The following is a 23,834-nucleotide window of genomic DNA, read 5'->3' as shown; positions in this document are numbered from 1 at the left end:
TATATTATGATACACACTGTATGTTAAGAATTTATTAATATATAAGTTATCATTGAAGTTACTTATGTGTTCAACAGTAATTGCTCTTTTATTATTTCAGATTCATTTCTCAGTACGGGAGAACTAGATGTTCCAGACAAGAAAGACCGCGAAAGTGCTACTACATTGGCAGCAATTCCAAATTCCGCTGTTATGGCGGAGGACTGCAGCTGTGGGATCGCAGCTATCCTTGAATCTCGATCCCAAATGGCTCAAGCAGTGAAGGCAGCTCAACCAATCCCAAATCGACCTAGGCAGCCTCTTCCCCTGCCCCAGCAGCAACAGCAACAGCAGTCGGCAACTTCCACCAATACAAGTTCGAGTCCTGCCGACGGACTGGATTCTACAGGTTCCCAGCCATCTTCGGGTCACTCTGCGAGCGTTAACGAAGAGAAGCTAGAGATCGGGGACGTGCTGAAGGCTACTTTGACGATCACTTTGCCGCAGAGTTCCAGGGCCGCTTTACTCAACCACGGCAAAGAATTGGGGAAACGAAAGAGTCCACATTCAGATTTGCTCAAGGGCGACGGTCTTCGAAAATCTATTCCTTCCCACAGCAAGTCTCTGGATCACTTGAAAGCGGAACTGGATGGAGTGTTGACTCCAATTTCCAGATCCAGCAACTCGGGAAGACATTCTGCAACCCCAAAGCGAACGGCCACCATTTCCGACCTCCCTACACCAGTAGTGCCTCCCACTACCGCTGCTAGTTCGGTCACGATCAGTAGTCCCATCTCTGCAGTTTCCAAATTAAACATCAGCGATTCCTCTTCAAAAACCGACATTACGGCAGTGACAACGAGGAAGGAGTCGCCGTCGAAGCACGAAATGGGGCGATCTGCATCTGCAAAATTTCTGGATCAGCTTCGTCGAGACAAAAGCGTAGACAGCATCAAGCCACCCGTGCCGCAAGTTCTTCGCAACAACTTAAAAGAGAAACTTAAAAACAATTTGAGACTAGAACTGAAGCTGGCAGTGGCTGATCCTAATGCAGCAAAGACCCAACATGAAACCAAACCACCAGGCAAAATACCAAACGGAATCGTGAGCACGGGGAAACGAGGTAGTGGCAAATCTTCCCTCAGGTCTAGCAAATCGTCAGACTCTAATGGCAACGCAAGTTCAGATTCAGTTGTGCTGCTAGGTTACAAGAAGCTTGAACAGAGTGTAAGTGTTCCCTTTAACTTAAGTGACGGCACGGCTGGTGTAATGAAGCATTCGCAAAGCACACTCTCCATGCCCAGCATGTACTGGGAAGTACAGCCCGAAGCGGTGGATTTGAACAGCGAGTCCATGCCTAACCTTGTGACGCATCAAGATTCCGATTCAAAAGAGGGGGATCCTCCTGTGCTAAGCAATATTGAAGTTGGTATTTACAGTGCATCGGACCCAACACTGTTATCTGTGGAATCGAGTATTGTGGAAGCAATAGCAAAATTGGCTGGTTCTACCCACGGTTCACGTGGTAGTATATTGCCCAACGGAAAAGAAGAAGCGGAGAAAGCTCATTCGCTGTCTTCCTCAGCAAGCGATATCACGTCAGAACAGAGTGGTTGGGTGTCGAATTCTAGCCGGCGTACTTCTGGTGATATGTCTAGTGGACAGCTGAGTCCAGAAAGTGATTACGGACTCCGAATGAAAGTAGATAAAAAAGAACTAAACCAAGAGCAACTTATAGCTAAACTTGAGCAGCTCGGAACACCAAGCACCAAACCTCAAAGTACTGATCCTGTCATTCCGATACCAAGCCCTGAACACCCGTCAACAACTCCTATAACCACCGCAACAACCCCCTCACAAGCTACAAACACAAACACCTCACTAAATGCCACCATAAGCAGCGCAAGCACAACGATCACAACTTTCCCAGCAAAGCCTCTCGAACCGCCATACCCCATGACGTCTCCTCCTAAACCGCATAAGGAGAAGGAAAAGACATCCCCTGCAGCTATTGTGCCAAATATAACCTCGTCAAATACATTCCCTAAAAAAAAATCACCCAAAAGTACGCCAGTCCAACCTCCAAAATCACATAAGAAAGAAGCACTTCAGTACCAGTCTCGACATCCGTACGAGGAGGTTCCGTTGCCGCCACCGAAACAGTTCCGGGATCCGCCACTGTTTCCGAGGGAAAGCAAGAAAGACAAGGAGCAACAGCAGCTTCCGAAAGGGCCTAAACTACCCCCGGAGCAATTCCGTGACCCTCCCGTGAACCACGTACGTAGCAGTGGTAGCGGGAGTAGTCGCGAAGGTAAAAAGACACCAAAGGGCTCTCACGGGGATGTGAGATCCTCATCTAGAAGTAGTCAGAAGCAGCCTAGCAAAGACGTCAGCATAGAAGATATATATCATTTATATGAAAGTGTTAACGACGTTGACTTGCCTGCTAAAGCAGCCAAACTTATTGCCGAGAAGGTATCGCGAAGCACCAGCTCAAATTTTGTCCTAAACAAACCAACATTGCAACAACAATCATCGAGCGAAAAAAATGATAAGAAGGAACCAAATAAGGTGGGCTACGGTGAAACCGGACGTGCTCGGCATCAATCCAGTCCACGAGAAAATGTGAAAAATAACATTTCAAAGAGCGGAGCGGTAAGTGGCATCAAAATGCAGAAGTCGCCGGTGCTCAACAAAGACTCTTCAAAGGAGACCGTAGTGGCGAACGGGAAGCCATCACCATCTCCGGTGTCGACGGTGAGTTCGACAGGTGGAAGTGCGATTGCAAGCACGACGACGACGACCGTGGGAAGCAACACGATCCCCTTAACTTCCAGTAAACAGTCGCCGGTCGCTACGAAAGACACTTCCTCTCTGGGTCGGAAAGATGGCGCTGGGAGTGACAGTGGAAGTGGCAGGTCAGTGAAGTCAAAGGTGTTAGATAGCTGCCCACCCGAACATTCATGTAGTTTTGACTTCCTGGACACAAAGTGCAGTGTAATGGATTTACTAGGGCTGGATGGGGAGGTAGATGGAAAAATTGATAGGAAACAAGCTTCAAGTCATCAGAGATCACATTCCATTCCTCCACCACCCACCCTACCCTCTCCTCAGTAAGTAGTAGCATTTTTTAGATTTTTAATCAACAGCTTCAATCTTGCAGTCATTCTAGAAGGCATAGTGAGTTGCTTTTGCATTTTTCAATGCATTAACTTTTTTTTTTTGTAAACCTTTTGAACAATGTGATGGCTGGTTTGATTTTTGATGCAAGAAAAATTACATTTTTAACATGCCTAATTTTTTGACATTTTGGCGGAATAATGTAATAACTTAGAAAAGTAGTACTTATCAACATTTCATGGAGCCAGACCACAAAGTAAACAGTAAAATAGACAGCAGCTTTACAAAATTTGATAACCTGCATGTTTAATTAAATATCTGTAAATATTATTGTGATCCTGTTGGGGAAAAACTGATGACATGTTGTTTTACATGCAACCTTTTCAGCACATGCCAAATATTTTTATGCTAGAACTTTCTAGTGATATTATTTTAGAAAAAATATTCATCATCCACTGAAATAGTTGTATAATAATCAGTCAGTATACGACAGTAGTAATTTTCACTATTTCTTTTCATATATGCATGCCATATGCATCTTGAGCATTTCTTGATTTTCAATCCATTCTTTTTTAAAGGGCTTGCTGCATTTTTGCTATGAATGCGCTATTGCAAGACAGTGCTTTGGAACAAGTTTGTAATGTTAAATATTTTGTTACTGATCTTCAACATGCCAAACATCGTAAAAAATATTAAAAATAGACACTGTCTTTTGAGACTCTCATAGTCCCGCACTGTCAAATGACAGACATAATATAGAGGTTAACATTAATGTTAAATCATCAGACACATGCATGCACATTCTTGATGTATTACATTTCCCAGGAAAAAAAATACCCAGAATCTACTTATGTACAAATGGTCATAACCTTATAATTGCCAAACCTTAAAGAAAAATCTTGTAAAAAGTGGGTAACACACCGTTTCTCTAACTTTAAAAAAATGAATACAATAAAGGAAATCGTAAGAAAATGACAAGGGTAATAAAAATATTGTTACATTAAAGTCGTAATAGTAATAAGAATAATAATTACAAAAAAAGTATTTTATTTACGAGATCGTTAAATTTTGGTTAGGCTCAATATTATGTTTTTACTTGAGGATAAATGCTTAGGATCTACAATGTATCCTTTTCTTGTTATATTCCTTTCTTGTATTATTTCTTAGTAATTTTATTTTCCAAAAATCTGTTTCTCTTACTTAGAATACTCACTTATATTAGTTTTGATTTACCTTCCTTTTCTATGTGTTTTGTACTCATCAGATCTCTTTTAAAATAGTTGTTCCTCTGTCATTAATTTGCCCCTTTCACATTTTCATCATATATGTGTACAGTATAATATAATGATTCTCTTTGATTGTTTGTTACTAGGTCATTTGGTTCTTGACACTTCCGATTACACAGTTCTACAAATGTTCACTTTTTTTGTTGCAGAAAGGAAAGTACTGAAATTGACATCCTGAACACAAACATGCACTTCATTTTCTAAGATAGGCTCTTAATTTTTTACAGCATAATTCATGTTACCCATAAGCAATGTGTGCATAACTTGATAAATATATCAAGGGTGCCCACGGAAGGGCACAAGATATCTGGGAACAGGGCCTCCCCTATGGCGCAGTGGTAACGTCATTGCCTTGTAATCAAGGGGTCCCGGGTTCGATACCCGGTGGAGGCACAAGTGGTTCGGATCCCACTTTAAACTGTAGGTCCAGTCCCGATTAGCCTTACAGTGCATAAAGTGGACTTAAAACAACAACTCATAACCCCGATATCTGGGAACAATTAATACAATTCAAATTTTGAAATTATAGGGCGAAAACATAGATGAGAGGTGCCATGAAAGACAGATTAAGCATCTATGCAAATTTACTTAGTGCTGGTGATGCTTTATGATAATTATCTTAAAGGGGGAAAGCATAACTCTGTTTCCTCCACTTTAAACACTTCCCCCCCCCCAATCAAAAAATCCTGCTAGCGGCCTTCAAATAAATGGTTACTGAATCCTCAACAATAACGTTTTTCTGTTGTACAGGAGAAAGTGCCCTTTCTTTACTGAAGTAGATCCCTTGAACAGTAAAAACCACTAACAGCAAAGCAGTAAGGAAAAAGTAATTAAGTAATACTATGAATGAATGTTGAATTCTCACTCAGTCTTCTCATGAGATGTCAGAAGATTCTCCACAAGTTGTTCATAGTTCTTTGCTTCCCAGAAAACTATGACACACTTGTCGAAATGCATTCCGTGCAGTTCATTCACCATCAGTAAAGAATTTTTTTCATGTTTTCATAAGATTCCTTAATGTCAACTACATGGACAACAGGAATTGAAGGTAGAGCATTATCGTTGTGCAGCAAAACTGCTTAAAGAGAACTTGGAGGAATCGATAGAAAGTCTCCAGTCCTTGGTTTTTTGTGATATATTCATTGATGCAAAGAAGCCTTTGTCATGGCAAACAGTCGGATCCCCTTTTACAAAAAATGGAAGAAATTCTTTGTCTGCAGGGAGTAGTACCTTCACATTCCATTGTTGCAACCGTAAGGCCATTAATTCGGCTTTATTTTTGGGAAGTTGTGTTATCTTGTGGTTTACAGGATTCTTGTTGGGAAACCTGATGGTAAGAGACCTGTAGGAAGGCCAAGACAAAGATGGAGGAATAACGTTGAGAAGTACCTAAAGGAAATCGATAAGGATGGAAAAGATTGGATTGGTCTTACCCAGGATAGGGACAGATGGTTGCATGTGTTGCTGCAGTCATAAACCTTCAGGTTTAAGAAGGCTAGAGAGTTCGTTAGTTAGTTATCTTGTGGATTCGCTACCAGCCAAAGGTGGTAAAATACTTCCCTGAATACATGACATGTCGGAATGGAGTGCTGCTGTTGGGATGCTACGTTGCCAAACAGCAACCAGTGTTGCCACAGTGCTGTATATACTTCACATACGAAATCTAACAATACTCTGGAGACACTGCACAACTGAATGCAAACTGGCCAATGTTGAGGGGATTTGAAACGTCAAAAGATGGCGTGATATACTGGAATGCAATGTGCCAGACCATCAGCAGTGTTGCCATATATACTTGAGTTGAGCTGGGTAGCTTGAATGTGCTCCTTCTAACCCTTCCACTTCTGTTACACTAAAATGAGGTAAAAAAAATTGAACTTTTTTAATGTCATATCCATGTTCAGCATCCTCAGATTAGTAAAGAATGGGTACTTTTATTTCTGTAACAAAATGTGTGTAGAACAGTGTTACCAGTGCTCACAGTGAAGGAGACACAAAGGATGCTATTCTCCCATCTTCTAAAATTGACAAAAAACATCATCCTATATGTCTTTGTCATTGGTTTGAACCATGTGTTAATACCCTCACCCCTGTCTAACAATTTCCACTTCAAGCACTGTTGACAGCATCTTTTCTTCACATTTATGACATTCTAACCATTTTCGTTCACATATTTTTCATAAATATGGTAATATAAATCTCTCAAGTGAGATCTTTTGCTGTATCGATGGTTGTATTTAGAACTCTTATTTCGCATTACTTTTATTTTGATTAATTTCAATGATAAGGAAGAATGATGATTAGATGTAATTGATGAAAGGGTACTGCTGCTTAGGCTGGGACTCGAACCCATCACCAGAATTTTCTCAGTTGTTATTACAATTGCTTACACTCTGAAGAATGTGATGCATTATTTAAAATAAATGCATGTAGAGTTGTTTCTAAATTCACAAAATTCCTGTAACCAAACGGTTCGCACTCTGGCTATGATGTCAAAACTTTGGTTCCAAAATTTTGGTGTCAATTCAGTACCACAAGAACAATTTCGGAGCTCAAAAGGGTGATGTGATCTGATAAGCTAAAAAGCGTTTGGATGCCCCTCAAATAGCTGTTGCATCACAAAGCTTTTGTTTTAGAAGCAAATCCACAAAATTTTGCTAAAACAGTCATGAATACAGCTTCTGATCAGCATGGACAACATATGACAAGCCTCAGTGTAAGCAATTGACCATATTTCCTGTGCACTTGCTCTGAATAGGGGAGAACGAAAGTGCTCTTGTTCCAGTGACCCCCAGGCTCCGAGGGATGCATCGTGTGAGTGTTACAGTGCTAAAGACAGCGAAGAAAGACTTAAGCAGAAACTTGTATCGGCGATTGGGGACGACACTCTCAGCTTCATCAAGGCCAAGGAAGAATTCAAGAGGCAAATGAATTTTACAGGGATGATTTACAGGTGGGTGCCGCAAAGCAATTTTTAAAGTAGAGAATGTTGTTAGATAAATATGTCACATTTGAGTGGTATCTTTATCTGAAAAGCTATGAGGAAATTTGTTTTGATATATGGTCATGTCAAGTGCAATATGTAAGTATGCAAATTATAACATTATTAAATTCTAGTATTTATTGCAAATGATTTTTGGCTTTTATTTTTTAAAAATCAGTATTAGATGTACAGGGCTACTACAAAAGAAATATACACTTTCAATGCTTTATAAATCCAAAACTATTTGTTATCAGGAAACATTTTTCACTATTTTATAAAGTAATTCTTTATGTTTTGTTTCGGAAACTCATAGATGTTCAATATGTGCTTCTTGTGTCACACAGCACACATCAATATGATAATCAAATTCAACCAAAATCGGGTGTAAGACACTTTTGGATGGTCTTGGAATAAAATAAAACTTTTTCTGAATGTTGAGCACACAATAATTTGTTGTGGCATTTGTAGTTCCAACTCGCCCTTCCTGTGGACTTCGCTGGAAAACAGCACGGACACGATCCACTTTTTCTTCTGACACGGTGAGTCTTCCCGGACTTTTGCCTCTACATAAACACCCTGTTGTTTCAAATTTTCTGTACCAATCGTAGATCGACTGTCTAGTAGGTGCTGGTTTTCCGAAACGTGTTCGAAAATGTCGCTGTACAACAGCGTTTGCAGCCATCTTAGAATTTTTGTAGCACCGGAACAACAATCAGCGACAACAAGAAACACCAACAATGTGTCCTATCGAAACTTCCACAGTTCTTCAACCTACCAGCACAAAATTCATGTCGATATTATGAATAGTTTTTGTTTTATAAGACATTTAAAGTGTCTATTTCTTTTATAGTAGCCCTGTATATTGTTCATGTTTGTCAGCTTTTATATTAAAATAATTCTTGAAGTATATTTCTTTCTAAGCAAGTGGGATATTTCTCAGTCTTTGTGAATGTTTTCAGATATGTACCGGCCACAAAGTTTTAATACATAATTTTTCCACATTAGAATTACATTGTATCAGTCTACAAAACTTTAACTTCAAGTGAAAATTATGCATTTTGCTTAATTTTCAGGATATTCAGACTCCACAAAAGTGTTATTTTGGCATTTTTGTGGACTTCGCAAAATACCTGGGCTCTGGAACAGTATTGACTGATTATTACATTCCAACTGATGCTTTCCGATAGCAATACCACTAGTATCAGTATTGACTCTAAAAGAAACTTCAGTACTTTACTCAGAATTTGAACCCAGGACACTTGGTTTCTTAACATGCTGTGCTAAGCATTCTGGTATGGGGGCTTACATGCAGCCTTGTGGCAATTTTCTTGATACTGATGGGAAATAATAAAAAAATTACAATAAAAAAATAAAAACTTGGGCCTCCACAACATAGAACCATCACCTTTGAAAGTAAAGCTGAATGTGAATAAGCCAAACAATTCGACAGTAGAAAAGATGGACAAAATGGAGTACATTATAATTAGTTTGTTTAATTTTTTTCTGAAAATGCATAACTTTATAGACACACACACACGGTAATGGTTTAACACAAATATATAATTTAACATTTGGCAAAAGAAAATTGAAATGGCTCCTCTAGTATTAATGTCGTTATCTTGTAATCAAGGCATCCCAGGTTCGATACCCAGTGGAGGCACATAGTGGTTGGGATCCCACTTTAAAATGTAGGTCCAGTCCTGATTAGCTTTTCTGTGCACAAAGCACCTTAAACAAACAGAAACTTGAAAGGAAGAGCCCCTTCAAAAATAGATACTTGACAAAGTTTGTTTGAAGTACCTTTATGTATGAGGGGAGTGAAAAGTTTTGAGCCTCACAGGGAAGGGGTGTTTGAGCTACAGTTTCTCATTATGATTTCTCTACATAATCACATAATCTCTATAATCATCCCCCAGATCAATGCACTTATGCATTCTGTGCTGCAGTTTGTTTACAGTAATCTGGTAGAATGATTTGTCCTGAGTCTCACACCTCTGAATGACCGCCTTCGTCCATGTGGAAGTGAAGTCCTCCAAGTGAATTCTTCATAGCAGGGAAAAGATGAAAATCTGACGGGGCAGGTCAGGGGAATAAGATGGATGGGGAAGTGCGGTGAAGCCACACACTACCAAAGCACCCTGTGCAGTGAGGCCTTTGCGACAGAGGTACCAAATCACGGGCCTGTCGGCCACTCTCTTCTCTGGCACTTCATTCATTTTCAAACTGACAAAAAAATAGAAGAAAACATGTGCATTTCATAAAAGTTCGCACAGAGTGTCCTAAAACTCGCACCTTACATCCTCCAAAATTTTAACTACCTAGCATCACTCCTTCCATGTGAGACTCACAACTTTTCAGTCTCCCCTCGTACAGTGGGAACCACTGTTGCTCGGCAAATTGTCCATGACTATTTTAATTAATTTTTCTCTCACATCCTATGTATTTTTAAGCTATGGATTTTTATGTATGCTGGTGCAGCAGTTGTCAAAAGCTTGCTTTGAGTTTTCTTTTAATTCTTGAAGCTCTTATTGGGTTAAATAAAGTGCACAAACCTGGTGACGGACAATTTGCATGGTAATACTCATGGATCCCACTGTACAGTTTCAAGCTGGGTCAAAACCACTATGTAATTTCACTGAAAATCCAACTTGACCCTTTCATTACAAAGCAAGAGAAATTCCATTAAATTTGTTGAAAGTGAAACAGTTGATTATAAATTGAACTCCTAGAAATTAAGACAATCTGCAAAAAATTTTAGAAATTCTCAAAATAATGCTGGTTTTTACCTTTCAGTGATTTTCCTACGCTTGCATCTACACTGCCATATTTTCACATTAGCGATGAATATCGGATATTCTCACCAGAGGGTCTTCATCTCATCATTTGTGTTCATGGGTTGGATGGAAATTCAGCTGACCTTCGCCTTGTCAAAACTTACCTGGAAATGGGATTGCCTGGTGCAAACTTGGAGTTCCTTATGTCTGAGCGGAATCAGGTAAGTTATCCAAGAGTTTTAAGAAAATTCACAATTTGAAGATTCTTGCAAATGGCAAATATTAGGACTGAGTCGATACCACTTAAAACCAATACCTGTATGAGTATTTTTGTTATATCACTTTCCTAATACATTATTTTGCAAACTCAGCAAGACACCCGAAGTCTGGAAAAGTAATCAGGCCAGTCCTTGTGAATAGTTGTAATGTGACTAGGATTAACCCGATATTTGAGCCAATACGTGGCCTGTCTAAAAACTATCGGACCTTCCCCCCCCCACGCAGAAAATATCTATGGTAGGTTGGCTACACTGTGCACAGAGGTGAAGGGAACCTTCGTGCATGTGCACACATGTTGCTGCGAATGTCGGACCTGTAAGTCGACGAGAGGCAGCTGGTGAGTGAGGTAGTGTTTCTGTGTATCGTTGCATTTCCTTGTTCGCTAGAATGACGGAACTCATGGAGCAGAGATATTGCATAAAGTTTTGCCAGAAGCTTGGAGAGACAAAAATGGAAACAATTTGGAAGATTCACCAGGCGTTTGGCGATGATGCCATGGGTGATACCCAAATAAAGGTCTGGTACAACCCCTTCAAAAATAGCCGCACATCGGCGGAGAGTGATCAGCGTTCTGGGAGGCCATCAACAAGTCGGAATGCAGAATACGTCATTTGAAAGTCAGGGTAATTGCTGATGACATTGGTATTAGCAAAGATTCTGTGCATTAAATTTTACGGGAGGATTTAGGCATGCACAAGGTGCTGCAAAACGTGTGCCCAAGCTGCTCTCGCAGAAACAGCGAGAGCTTCGATATGACGTCGCATAAGAAATGTTGGAGACTGTCAACAGGAATGCAGAGTTTCTCAACACTGATAACTCGAAATGGCTCCATGTGACATCTGTTGTTCCCAAAGCTAAAATCTCCATCGAAAGTCTCCCGTTTTGACAGCCGAGAAAACATTATGCGCAACGTGATGGCCGAGTTAAGATACATTCCGAAAGAGGCATTCCAGGAGTGCTTCCAGCAATGGCAGGCTCGTTGAACTAAGCATGTGAAATCCCAAGGGGGCTACATTGAAAGGGGTTAGGACATGGACGTAAACCATACAAGGCAAGTGACTTTCTTTTCCCGGCATAAAGTCTGATACTTTTTAGACAAGCCACATATGATACAGATGGAAATACTCTTAGTGATGGTAATGATTAGACCTCGGATTTTTACATTCTAAAAAGTGTGCTTTTAGATTCCTAAAATAGGCTCTAAAAATCCTAAAATAGGTTCTAGAAATCCTAAAATAGGTCCTAAAAATCTTAAGTTAGGCTCGAAAAATCTTGAAGCAAGTTCAAAAAAACTTAAAATAGTTCAAAATTTCTGAAAAATACTGATTAGGTATAGTCACCGGCAATGAAAATGGGATACCTATATCCTGAAATACGCACTATCTTGCATAACGTTATGTGTGTTGCCTAACCCTACGGCGATGGCAGAACTTACCATTGGAAATTTTCTGTTAAAATCCACTCTTCGCCGTATAGATACGCAACAATCTTTTTTCATGTTATCCACAGTCAAACTCCACAATTTTGTCTGATTTTGCAAGACCTGAATGCTACGAAGCACCAAAGTGACACGAAAGTGAGCAAGACCACACAGATCAGACCAATTTGGATTGTACAGGTAACAGTGGCACCAGACATTTTGCTTTGTTTAGAGCTTTGAAAAATCACCATGGACTTGGAGGAAGGGAAATCGACAGAGAGTACGTTTTAAACACATTCGTCATTGAATTTTTTCGTGACCAAATGAAGCAAATGCCTCTGTGTGACATAAAAATCCTGCAAAACCTTTAAAAATATATACACACCTAAAACAATGGCTTGATTTAGGTGCATAAACCTTAAATAGGTTTTTTTAGGCACTATAAAACTTTATTAGTTGTGTTTTTTAATCAAACATTGACATAACGTATTATTTCTTACATATCTGTAAAGGAAAAATAGATTAAAAACTTAAAATCCAAGATCTGTATACACTTATACCTTATGTTGGATATTCTTTCTTCAAGGAGATTACTCTGAGACCAAGCTAAAATTCAAGTATAGTTACAGGTTTACAAGGCAATATTTTGAAAAATTTAAGGGTACGAGGATTTTTTTTTAATTAACTGGTTTAGGGCTGAGCCAGTGTCATTGCCTATACTCATAGATTCCTACCAATTCAGAATATTTATAAATAGAGTTTTGCTTTAAAATATTCCTTATTTCACATGAGATCATTCAATCACAAAATACATTTCTCCCGACAAAATTCTGTTGCAAATATAATGAAAGATATGCATTTTCAATAATATCCATGAAAGTGTCGCATAACACATTTATGGGCTCTGCAAGACATCCGGATACCAGAAAAGTATCTCTGATTGAATTCAAATTGAAACATTGCTACTGGTATTGGCCTAGTCTTAATATTACACTGAGGTGTCGGTGTGGTGTCCTTCATTTCACAATATGCACAAGGCAACATCTGTTCCAATTAATACGAGCCAAAATTTGGACTCATGTCGGTACACTGCATACCTGCTTCATTAACCTAGAATATGCCACTAATTAATAGCCCCAAGTTAAAAACATGGAACAATCAGCATATAAATATTTCAATTGCCTTAAATGCTAAAAAACTAATAATAATTTCACATCATCATCTGTACCTATTTGTATTTTGGTAACTAGTCAAATTGGGAAATTGTTAAAATTTACCTAGATATTACTTCCTGGGTTCGATACCTGGTGGAGGCACATAGTGGTTCGGATTCCACTTTAAACTGTAGGTCCAGTGCCGATTAGCCTTTCTGTGCATGGGTCAAAAAATGAGGTACAGTAGAGCGTCGATTATCCAAAGTAATTGGGGGACATGGGTGTTCGGAAAACTGGTTTGTTCGGATAATCGAACTGTACATGTTTATTTGCCAAAAAGAAGTACTGTACAGTAAATTTATTCATAAAAACAGGCATCTCTTTAAGTATTACAAAGTAACGTACAAAGGCAACTTTAGTAGGAATATATAGTATGTGGTACAGTTTATTAAACAAAAATATGTACATATTACATACGCATTTTGCATGAACAATACATACACCGACAGAAGTGTGCTGATTGTTGAAACACAGCGACTGGCGGCTTGGCTGGTCAGCAGCACCTTATGAAGGCCCCATTAGAAGCAATGTTCCGCCAGCGGTGGCTCAGTGCGGCGACTACTGTGGGAAACTTGGTTTGGGAGTGAGGGGGATGATGGACAGTAGGGTGGGAGAGTAACAGGTGCGAGCGAGTACACAGTTCGGTTAAGCGGTCGTTCGGTTGACCGACGTTCGGATAATCGACGCTCTACTGTATTTACATTTCGATCTGTTAATAGTATGGTGATTGCTCCTGAAAACAACAAATCACTCAAAACCTAGATATTACTGATGTCGATGTGACGCTTTGAGGTTAGTGGGAAATATACAGTGTGTTCCGTTCAAACCCCTCACATTTCAATTCATCATTGCTAGAAGGTTATGAAACATAATGGAATGCGAGTGGTACTAGATGAAAGAGAAACTCAAAGAATTTTATTGCATGACCTCGAAGTTCATCGTTCTCTCACTATGCAGCACCACAATCGCATAAACCACAACGGCGACTCTTGCTCGAATTTCTTCCACCTTCTCCTCCGAAACACGTCTACGAGAACCTCCGGATTGTTTATTAACACTTCCAGTCACCAAAATCTTCACACACCATGCCTTAATGGTTTTTCCATCAGGTGCTTCACCTCCATATTTTATCTGGTAATATCTGTAATTACTATAATGACTGATTTGGTCTCTGCATACCTAGGGTGACCAGATATCCTCTTTTAGCCGGACATGTCCTCCTTTTTAGGTGTTTGTCTGCGACCGGGCAGATTTTTTAGAATTCTGTAAATGTCCTTCTTTTCTGGAAAGAGCATAGCATTGACCATAGCAAATGTGATGCATAGAGAATGCTTCCACACATAACAATCATCATATACTTGGGGCGCATTAAGTATTCGAGCAATGCTCACCTCGCATCTGGGAGCTGAACACTATTACTTTCCCGACTGAGTCATTAGTAGGAGGGGGTGTAAGGGGGTGACCTTCCACATAGGTGCCCAAAAGTCAACCTCACTTCCACGTAGTACACCATGGACTGAATTTTGCAGACTAACGAGGCTCTGACGTCTGGACCTACGGCTAGTATAATCTTCGTAGGACTGTGCTGTTCTGTGTTTTGTCCTTGTGTGTGCTGAGTGCCCATTTCAGCCTCAGCTTTTAACGAAAGTCAGAATATTTTAATATTTTAGTAACACGACACTGCAATTATGCTATTTTAGTTATGGTAAGGGGCTGGATCCCGTATAATGTGTCAGGTGCAAAATAGCCCAAGTGCTGACACACCCAAAATTTTAAATTCAAATTAATTTGCAATGATGATTTTTTTTAAATTATGGAATTCAACTGATTCTCATATACATATGTTTTTATTTCAGGGTGATACATTTTCAGATTTTGATACAATGACAGACAAGTTGGTTGCTGAAATCCTGTACCACGTGGAAGCATACAGTCTGAATCCTGCAAAAATTAGTTTCATAGGTCACTCGTTAGGAAACATCATCATTCGCTCAGCCATCGCTCGCCCACAAATGAAGCATCTGCTGCCAAAACTCCACACGTTTCTTTCTCTGTCCGGACCACACTTAGGAACACTATATAATAATAGTGGATTAGTCAATATGGGTAAGTACATGCTTTCTGCAGCTTTCATTGACTATGGAAATGTGTCGTTTTCAAATTGTTTACTAAAGCTTGGCTGAATAGCTACAGCACTTGTCTTAAGGGTGAGATGTCACAGTTACGAAAATTGAAACCAACAGTGTTGGTCTCTGGTCGCAAATGATAGAAAATAGAGCACTGACCACTCATCACCTAACGAAAAGACACTAGACAGGTACGCAAATGCACTCAAGAATCAGCATACATGTCACTGGTCATATGTCATACCTTGGAGACGGAATGCTACCATAAAATTATATATTTCTGGGGTTGAGCCAGTACCACTTGAACCGATACTGATACCAATGCTTGAAAATAGCAATAATTAAAATTTGTTCAAAGTATTTATCAATATGAGTGTGTAAATATTCTTCTCCAATTATATGCATCAATTTACCAAGAAATTTGCTTTAGAATATCCAAGAATTGCATAAGAATATTAAATATAGATATTATGTAATCACAAACAGTTTGTCATGCAAAATTGGTGCAAAGTAAAAATAAAAAGTTTGAATTTTAAATAATTTCCAGGATAATTAGAGTCTGCGAAAGTGTTGCGTGGCATTTTTGCAGACCCCGTGAAAGACCAAAATGCCGGAAAAGTATCGGCTGGTATCGGTAGATGAATTCCAACCGATACCATTGGTATCGGTTCATCATTTCAGTCATAGAAATTTGTCTTATTTATGGGAAAGGTATTAGAGGACGATGGTAACTTCAAACTGGAGTGTTTTTTGACGAGGCAACTCTAGTATGGGGGGCGGGGGGGAAATTCGCATGTTACGAGAAGACCGTGCAACAAGGACAGCCAAGTCGCACCAGTAACAGATAACAATGGTGCTCGGGTAACATTCAGGAATATAGAGGTGAGATGTTCACTATTCCCCATTTGTATTTTTGTTATTTAGCATTACTTTGCTACACACAACCGAGACTTTGAACATACGTAACTTTTTGTACAAAAAGTGATAGTCATGAACCTTGTATTTCCATTACCTATGTTTAATGTTTTTTAATCATTGAACAAGAAAATGATTCCTTACATGAATGTTCAGTATGCAGAAAAAAAGTTACTGAGGTGTTAAAATAAGTTTTCATAGGAAGTAAACAGAAATGTGGATGGCAAGGCAGCTATGGAGTCACTTGCAATAATGTTCGATGGGGTGTTGATGGTCTCCGCGGGTATTTATTAAACTTAAAAGAACAATCAATTTTTATGCATTTTATGCTTTACAGATATAAAAAAAAAACTTGCATTTTTTTCAAAATTATGAGATGTACTGGCAACACTTATCATGTCAGAGTGCAGTACCAGGTGTTCCCAACATCTATGTTATACAACAAAAAGATTTGAAATTTATCAAACATAAAGATATGTCGTTTTTTTTTTTTGTATGATAAATTTCAAATACAGTGGAACCTTGATAACTTAAACCTCAACATCTCGAATTCCTTGATAAGTCGAATTTTTTGTAATCCCCTTGAATTGTCCATAACACTCAATACTAATTTTACCTCGACAACTCGAATAAACCCTTAATATGAGGAATTTTTGTAGTTTATGGGATGCCGTTCGATCTCAATAACTCGAAGGTAGACTATGAAAAACCTCTATGAATCGAAGTTAAATTCTAATCACCTCTCTATAACTCAAAGTTTTAGTCGCACGGACTTCAATGACACGAAGTGTAGGGTGCGTAAGTACGATGCCAGGTGATCAACAATCGTGTCGAGACTTGAACTCCTCCACCCTGCCGTGTATATAATCATCATTGTTAATATGCTTAATGTGTGTTGTAGAAATGTTGATACATACGTAACGTACATAAAAGTTGCAGGTTATGATGTCTGTGAAACGAAGTTGTAAGACATTAAGTTTGAAGAGAAGACCAAATCAATGTTGTACGTATGTACGTAGTGCATCTAAAGTTTTGTTCAATAAAAGTTATTTTTACATATGTTGTACTGTACAGTATATGTATTAACTTAAAATGATGTTACTTACGTTATAGGCATATGTAGTGCCGACATTCAGAAGGGTCAGTAAACTTTAGACCTCTATAACTCAAACCTTGGTAAGTCGAAATCCTTGATACCTCGATTCCCCCCCCCTGAAATTCGAATTATCAAGGTTCCACTGTATTCTTTTTCATCTGGACATTGACTGAATAACACCCAGGGTCGGGTACACCTGGTACTGCACTCTGACATGACCAATGTTGCAAGTGCACCTCATAACTTAAAAAATAAAACATTATTTTTAATGAATATGCCATAATAAACCCCATAAACCATTTGTAATGCATAAAATGTGTAGAAGTTTATTGTTATTGTATCAGTTCAATAAATACCCACAGACACCATCGATACACATAAAAAATTATTGCAAGTGACTCCATTATCCACGTTCCTTTTTACTTCGTACAAAAAAACTTTTTATTCCTTAGTAGCTTTTCCTGCATACTGAACATTCAGTTTATTTTGTAATACTTAAAAAAAATTCACATAGGCAAAGGAAATACTCAGTGCAAGGTTCATAGCTCTGTCACTTTTTGTACAAAAGTTACAAAGGTTCAAAGTATCGGTTGCGTGACTTTTTGGACACCCTCTATTTGTGGCTGTATCAAACCCAGGAACTTTACTGGGAAGATTAAAATTTGACTCAATAAACTCTTTTTAGTCCAAAATTATTATTTATAATATGGTCATTATTATTATTATCCTTGTAGGAAATTTTAGCAATAAGGTTTATGTTGTATGACTTGTCACATTAAATGATCATTTTTGGAATTTTGAAAAACATTTCATGTATCCTTCATGTATTAAATGGCAGAATATGAAAACTAACTCGTTCCTGTATTGTACATTCAATTTTTTCAATCTAACTCTGTTTTTACTTTGGTTATTCTGTCCGATTACTAACTGAACTGTAATTCTGTTATTAGCAATTAAAAATAACAAGACTTCTGCTTAAAATGAGTGATGCCAATTTCCATTGGGAGGCAACAGCCATCCCCCACCCTCCTGATGCCTTGGTCACACTGTAGAAAGCGTGTCCGGCTTATAACTATAATAAAAAAAAACATGCACTACAGTTTACGAATACCTGCCACAGTCAAAACCTGTGTATGTACGGTACTGCCATCTGTTGCCATTTACGAAAAACACGAAACGGTGTCGCGCACATGCACATGGTCACAGTAAACAAATATGGCAGAGTGGACTCCACAACAGAAGGTGTTCCGTGTGTTATCATTTGTCGGATTGTGGTACGTGACCGCAACGTGCATTTCGTCGTGAGTACAACCTGGGAGCCAGCGTCTCTCATTTAGTGATGTGTAATGGCAATGTATTGTGCATCAGGATACACCTTCATTCCCAATAAATTCTTGCTCAAACAGATTTTGGGACCGTTTCTTTTTTTATATAGCTAAGTCGGATTAGTGAAGTGTCCCAAGTTATTTTTAGACATGTTGCGATTAAAGACAAGAGCACTAACTATTCAGAAGTGCAGGAACCCAAATAAATACAGTAGGGATTGATTGAAATGAAATTTTGGCCAATACTGATAAAATACCACTATAAAAATATTGATACCGATAACTGCAAATGGTCCTTGAAGAACTTGAATGATTCATTGACCTCCTTATTAAATGTTTCCAGGTGACTGCAATGCAACAGAAGTTATGGACATTATACAGGGTGGTCAAAATAATACTATACCCACCCAGATACAACTATATCCATAGTAACCTTCAGAATGAGGGTGTTCATTTCCAACTCCTGCTGTAGACAATGTATTGGGCACTATAGCAGTAAATAAAACTGTGTTTACTTTATCTTTTCATTTGGTATAGTTTTGTTTGAGCTACTATAGGTATAGTTTTATTTGGGCCACCCTCTATGTTTATAGCCATAAAAGTTGTAACAAAATGGCACAATATTGCACTAACTTATAAGTTATTTATGATATAAACCAATACTTAGATATACCTATATCGAGGGCCTTCCCGATGGCACAGTGGTAGCATCGTCACCTTGTAATCAAGGGGTCCCATGTTCGATACCCGGTGGAGGCACAAGTGGTTCGGATCCCACTTTAAATTGTAGGTCCAGTCCTGATTAGCCTAACTGTGCATAAAGTGGACTTAAAACAACATATCAATCAATCAATATACCTATCTCGGAAATACCGATGGAGTGCCAATTAATCTGTCTCATCCCTAGTGTATAGTCTCTGTCGCAGTGTGGTTGTATTCATTGTCACCAGTTGTTTTTAGTCATGTTGCAGACAAGAGCATTATCCATTCAGCAGTGCAGGAACCAAAATAAATAGTAAATTGAGCCATTCTTGTTTTCCAGGAATGTGGTTCATGCAGAAGTGGAAGAAGTCAGGCTCCCTGTTGCAGCTGGCACTGCGGGATGCCCCTGACGTCCGCCAGACATTCCTGTATCGGCTGAGCCAACGCTCAAACCTTCATCACTTCCGCCACCTCCTCTTCTGTGGATCTTCTCAGGATCGTTATGTCCCTCTTCACTCGGCTCGCATCGAGCTTTGCAAGGCTGCCGTCAAAGATACTTCCATACAAGGTACGTTGGAAAGCTAATTATTCTCGACTTTCATCATGAGTGTCTTCGAGGCTAAATTAAAGATAATGATGAAGGAGCTGCAATGGTCCAGTTGGTTTGATTCCAGAGTTGGGTGGTCTCAGATGGGAATTTTTCTGGCAATAACCTTCCATTAAGTTGCTCAAGCCTCTTAATAAATTATTTCTCTTGTCGTTTATGGTTCTTACTAGCATATAAACACAATATTTGCTGTTAAGTTTCAGGAGAACACTCTCTCCCTTCACATGTACTTTTAGTTTGAATTGAATTCGTATAAAATCCCTGTGGGTTTTATGGGGATCGAATCTAGGCTGTGCCAGCCTAAAGCAACTCCGTTATGTAAGAGGTACTTTTTATATGCAAGAGAAATAAGGAGAACACGAACGACATTCAATATTAACACTTCTATGGACTGGACATGGCGGGGGTCATGATAACAATAGAAAGGATGTTTGTTTACCTGTAGAGATGATTGTCTCTGCTTTTTGTTAGATAAGGCATGGTCCTGTAATGAAACGTCTTTAGGGAGCACAACTCCCTGCGTATCACCAATATTAAATGATAACTTGGAGACAACAACTGTTTACTCTATAACTTTCGGACCACAACTCAGGGCGAGATCTGTTATCACGATCTATTTAAAGGGGATTCAAATTTCCGATCATTAAAGTCATTGAGCCAGTTCCATCCTGTCGTTACTTGTACTTTTGCATAAAGCTGACTTTATTTTATTTCAAATGATTTCCTGTCGATTCCCGTGTCAGCTGAGTTTAAAGATCCATTGAAGGTCACCGGTGTAATATGCTTATAATAAGTTACTTCCAGCACTTCAACCAGACCCTGTGGCGAAGTGATTAGACTATCGAGCTATGATGCCACGGATCCCGGGCTTGGATCGTGCCTTTGGCGTGATACAAAATGATGAATCAGACTAAAAATAAATGTCTGATGAAGGGAGCATATGTTCTCCCGAACCATAACAGCAAAAATTGTGTTTATGTGTTTGTGAGAACCGTAAACTGCAAGAGAAATAACTAGGGCTTATGCTGATATTCTCACCGATACCAATACTGTAATAATTGAAAGTTATTCAATATATTAATTAACAATAAGGTGTAAATATTGCACTCTATGTTCTTCTTAAAGATTCGCATAACCACTTTTTACAGATGTAAAATAATCTAACACAGTTATTTTTAGTGGTTTTTATTTAGTACAAATTGAGGAAAAGAGGAAAATAAAATAGAGATTAAAGTGGCAGAAACAGGAGAGAGAAAATAAACAAAAAGAAAGGGGAAATTGGAATGAAATGGGTGGAACTGATAAAAAAGCATGTGGAAAGTAAGTTGGTTAAGTTTCCTGAGCCACCTTCAATTTTCTGCATAAATATGGAAGACTTCAACTTGCCAGATGAGTTAAAGGAGAAAGGGAAGGTCAGTGCCACCAGGAGAAGGTGAGGAAGACAAGAAGAGTAGGTTACAGGATGGAGGGGAGGGGGAGAAACAGCCAGCTGTAACACCTGCAAGGAAAAACCAGTTTACCTAGGAGGAAATAAAGACACACAGTTATTCGTTCCTTAGAAGTGTAGAGTGACTAGACATGTGAGGTTGTGTTATTGTATGTATGTCTTAGTGTAGTTTGAAAAAGTTCTGGGAAACCAGAACGAACCGTCACACTAAAAATAACTGTGTTATATTATTTTGCACCAAGATACTTGCTTTAAAATTGAAAAAAATTACATTAGAATATTAAATTACATGTTACGTTGTAAAAAAAATAAGTTTTTTCACACGAAACTTGAGCAAATTAAAGAGAAACTTCTAATTTTGCATAATTTTCAGGATAATTAGACTCCGAAATGCATTTTTGTGTAGCCTGTGAAAGACCAAAATGCCGGAAAAGTATCAGTCAGTATTGGTAAACAAATTCCAACAGGTACTTTCCGGTGTCGGCTGATACATTGGCATCAGCTCAGTTCTAGAAATAACTCTTAATAAATGGGCAGAACTCGCACAAGGGCAACCCTGGCCAGGACTGGAACCTGGAAACTTGAAATTAGACCACTGCAGGGTTCCCATATGAACCCACATGCACAGGGTGGCTACTCACTGGGAATTCCTTGAATTATTGGCTTCGGGATTTATCCATGAATTCTGCTTGATTTTTCCCCCCAGACGTGAAAAATTGCAACTTTTATTAATCCAAATCTCATTGAATTTATAAATATTTATTAATGCCCTGAGACAAGTTTCTCACAGTTACCTTTTATTTTTATCGAGGAAGGAAAAGAAAAGAAAGCTGCGTGGAAAATAAAACAAAATTCTCTCAATCTGTTTGCTTTGCTACATTGCAGAACAATCTACCTTACATACAGAAGGTTATTGCAAGATAAGATACCTTGAAGTTGATAGGGAAATTTGAAATTATACAATTAACAATTTTTCGTAGATTAGTACATCCCGTAACATTTGTGACTTGTGTTTATATTTCTGGTCAGAGGATGCGAAATTGCAAATGTAAACCCCACACCTTAAATTAAATACATGTACCGTTCAATTGAATTGAATTAGAAGTTTTGGATACATTGAAATCTCACAGACCCTTTGTATTGTTAATATATTTGTGTCTGTGTGTGGGACGGGGTGAGAGACAGTAATACGTATGTAAGGTGAAGTAGAGAAAGCTTCTGCGTGTAGTCTTGAATTTTTGTCAAGTTCATCTTGAAAACTGGGAATTATACTTGAATTTTATCATGGTCCTAGAGTGGTCACCCTGATAAACTATAAATGTGTTTTGCACGAGTTTTCCAGAATCCTTAATTTTTTTCCAGAGTATGTTTCAAAATATATTTAATTATTAAATATTTATGTCCCCTCCCTTTTCCCTCATAGCTATACCATCCTCACCTTCTTCATTATTATTGGAGGTTAATCAGTATTCTAGGGACTTTGGTCGATAGGCATATCAGTATCAGTAATACTAGCAATAAATTTACCAATTAAGTATATTTCCAAATACACTGTAATTCGGAATAAACATTTAATACATATGTCATGGTTTTGTAAAGTAAATGTTTAAATACGCAGTGGTTTTTCAAAGCAAAAACCCATTGTAATCACTTAATTACATGTAATTAAGTAGGCAAATTAACTATTCATATTCAAGGAACAATTGTAATTTTATATTGTATCGGTAGTTTATTGGTACAGTAAAACCTCGTTAATCCGGACTAATGGGGGGATAAGTTGACCGGTTTAACGAGTCCGGATTAACTGAAAGTAGAAAGTGCATTAAAACTCAGTTTATAGCAACAAAACACATTTATTATGGTGTATTTAAAGGGCATAGGCCTAAATACACTATACAGTACAGTACAAAGTCTGTGGGAAACAGAATTTCATCAGTGGTTGACTGCCTTTTCTTTGGGAAGTTCTCTTGTTGACTTCTAGCCACATTTAAAAACTTGCATTCTGCTCCTTTTTTTGCATGTCCGGATTAAGCTAAGTCCAGCTTATCAGGGTTGAGATTAACAAGGTTTTACTGTACTGACAAAAGTAATTAAAAAATAAAATGACATCTCTGTGCTTATAAATACAGACTATGGCTACATATTCTTGTGGTAGTTAAATACTTTTTGAAACTGTATTATGGTGCACAAAATAAAATTTCAAACCATATTTTCAGAAGTTTACCAACAGACAATAAGAAATGTACAATAAACATACATCTAAAGCCTACATCTTCAAAGTAGCTTGTGTAGCCCGAGGGGGGAGGGGGACTGTCACCACAACCTCTATTTTTTTCAAATTTTCGATTGTGGAAATTGTTATAAAAAGTTGAAAATAAATTACCTTGTTCCCTAGGGTGTTTACAATATTTCTGTATTCCTTTTGTTCATAAAAACAAAAATGTAATGAAAATAGGTGGCAAAATGCACTAGGTAAGTGCCATCTTTGAATGTGTGTCATTCGAGATACTCTCACCACTGAGAGAGTGCAATGCAGGGCCAACTTGAAAAAAAAATATTTT

At 38.4% G+C, this 23,834-nt stretch overlaps 1 protein-coding gene across 4 annotated transcripts in view; it reads left to right on the top strand.

Annotated features, from left to right (window-relative positions):
- LOC146004908 (protein FAM135A) overlaps positions 1-23,834 on the top strand; it is a 491,480-nt gene that overhangs the window by 463,865 nt on the left and 3,781 nt on the right. For 3 of the 4 annotated variants that reach the window (XM_083143937.1, XM_083143938.1, XM_083143935.1), the window contains 5 exons: positions 101-3,092; positions 7,144-7,338; positions 10,162-10,363; positions 14,912-15,161; positions 19,560-19,787. In XM_083143937.1, the coding sequence (XP_083000063.1) occupies positions 101-3,092; positions 7,144-7,338; positions 10,162-10,363; positions 14,912-15,161; positions 19,560-19,787 (3,867 nt within the window). The remainder of the gene's footprint in view (positions 1-100; positions 3,093-7,143; positions 7,339-10,161; positions 10,364-14,911; positions 15,162-19,559; positions 19,788-23,834) is intronic. The other variant, XM_083143936.1, reaches the window with a different exon arrangement.

This window comes from Lepisma saccharinum, chromosome 22 (genome assembly GCF_977018435.1).
Source record: "Lepisma saccharinum chromosome 22, izLepSacc3.1, whole genome shotgun sequence".
NCBI lineage: Eukaryota > Metazoa > Arthropoda > Insecta > Zygentoma > Lepismatidae > Lepisma > Lepisma saccharinum.
The sequence above is the reverse complement of the archived record's forward strand: the minus strand, read 5'-3'. Positions and strand labels throughout refer to the sequence as shown.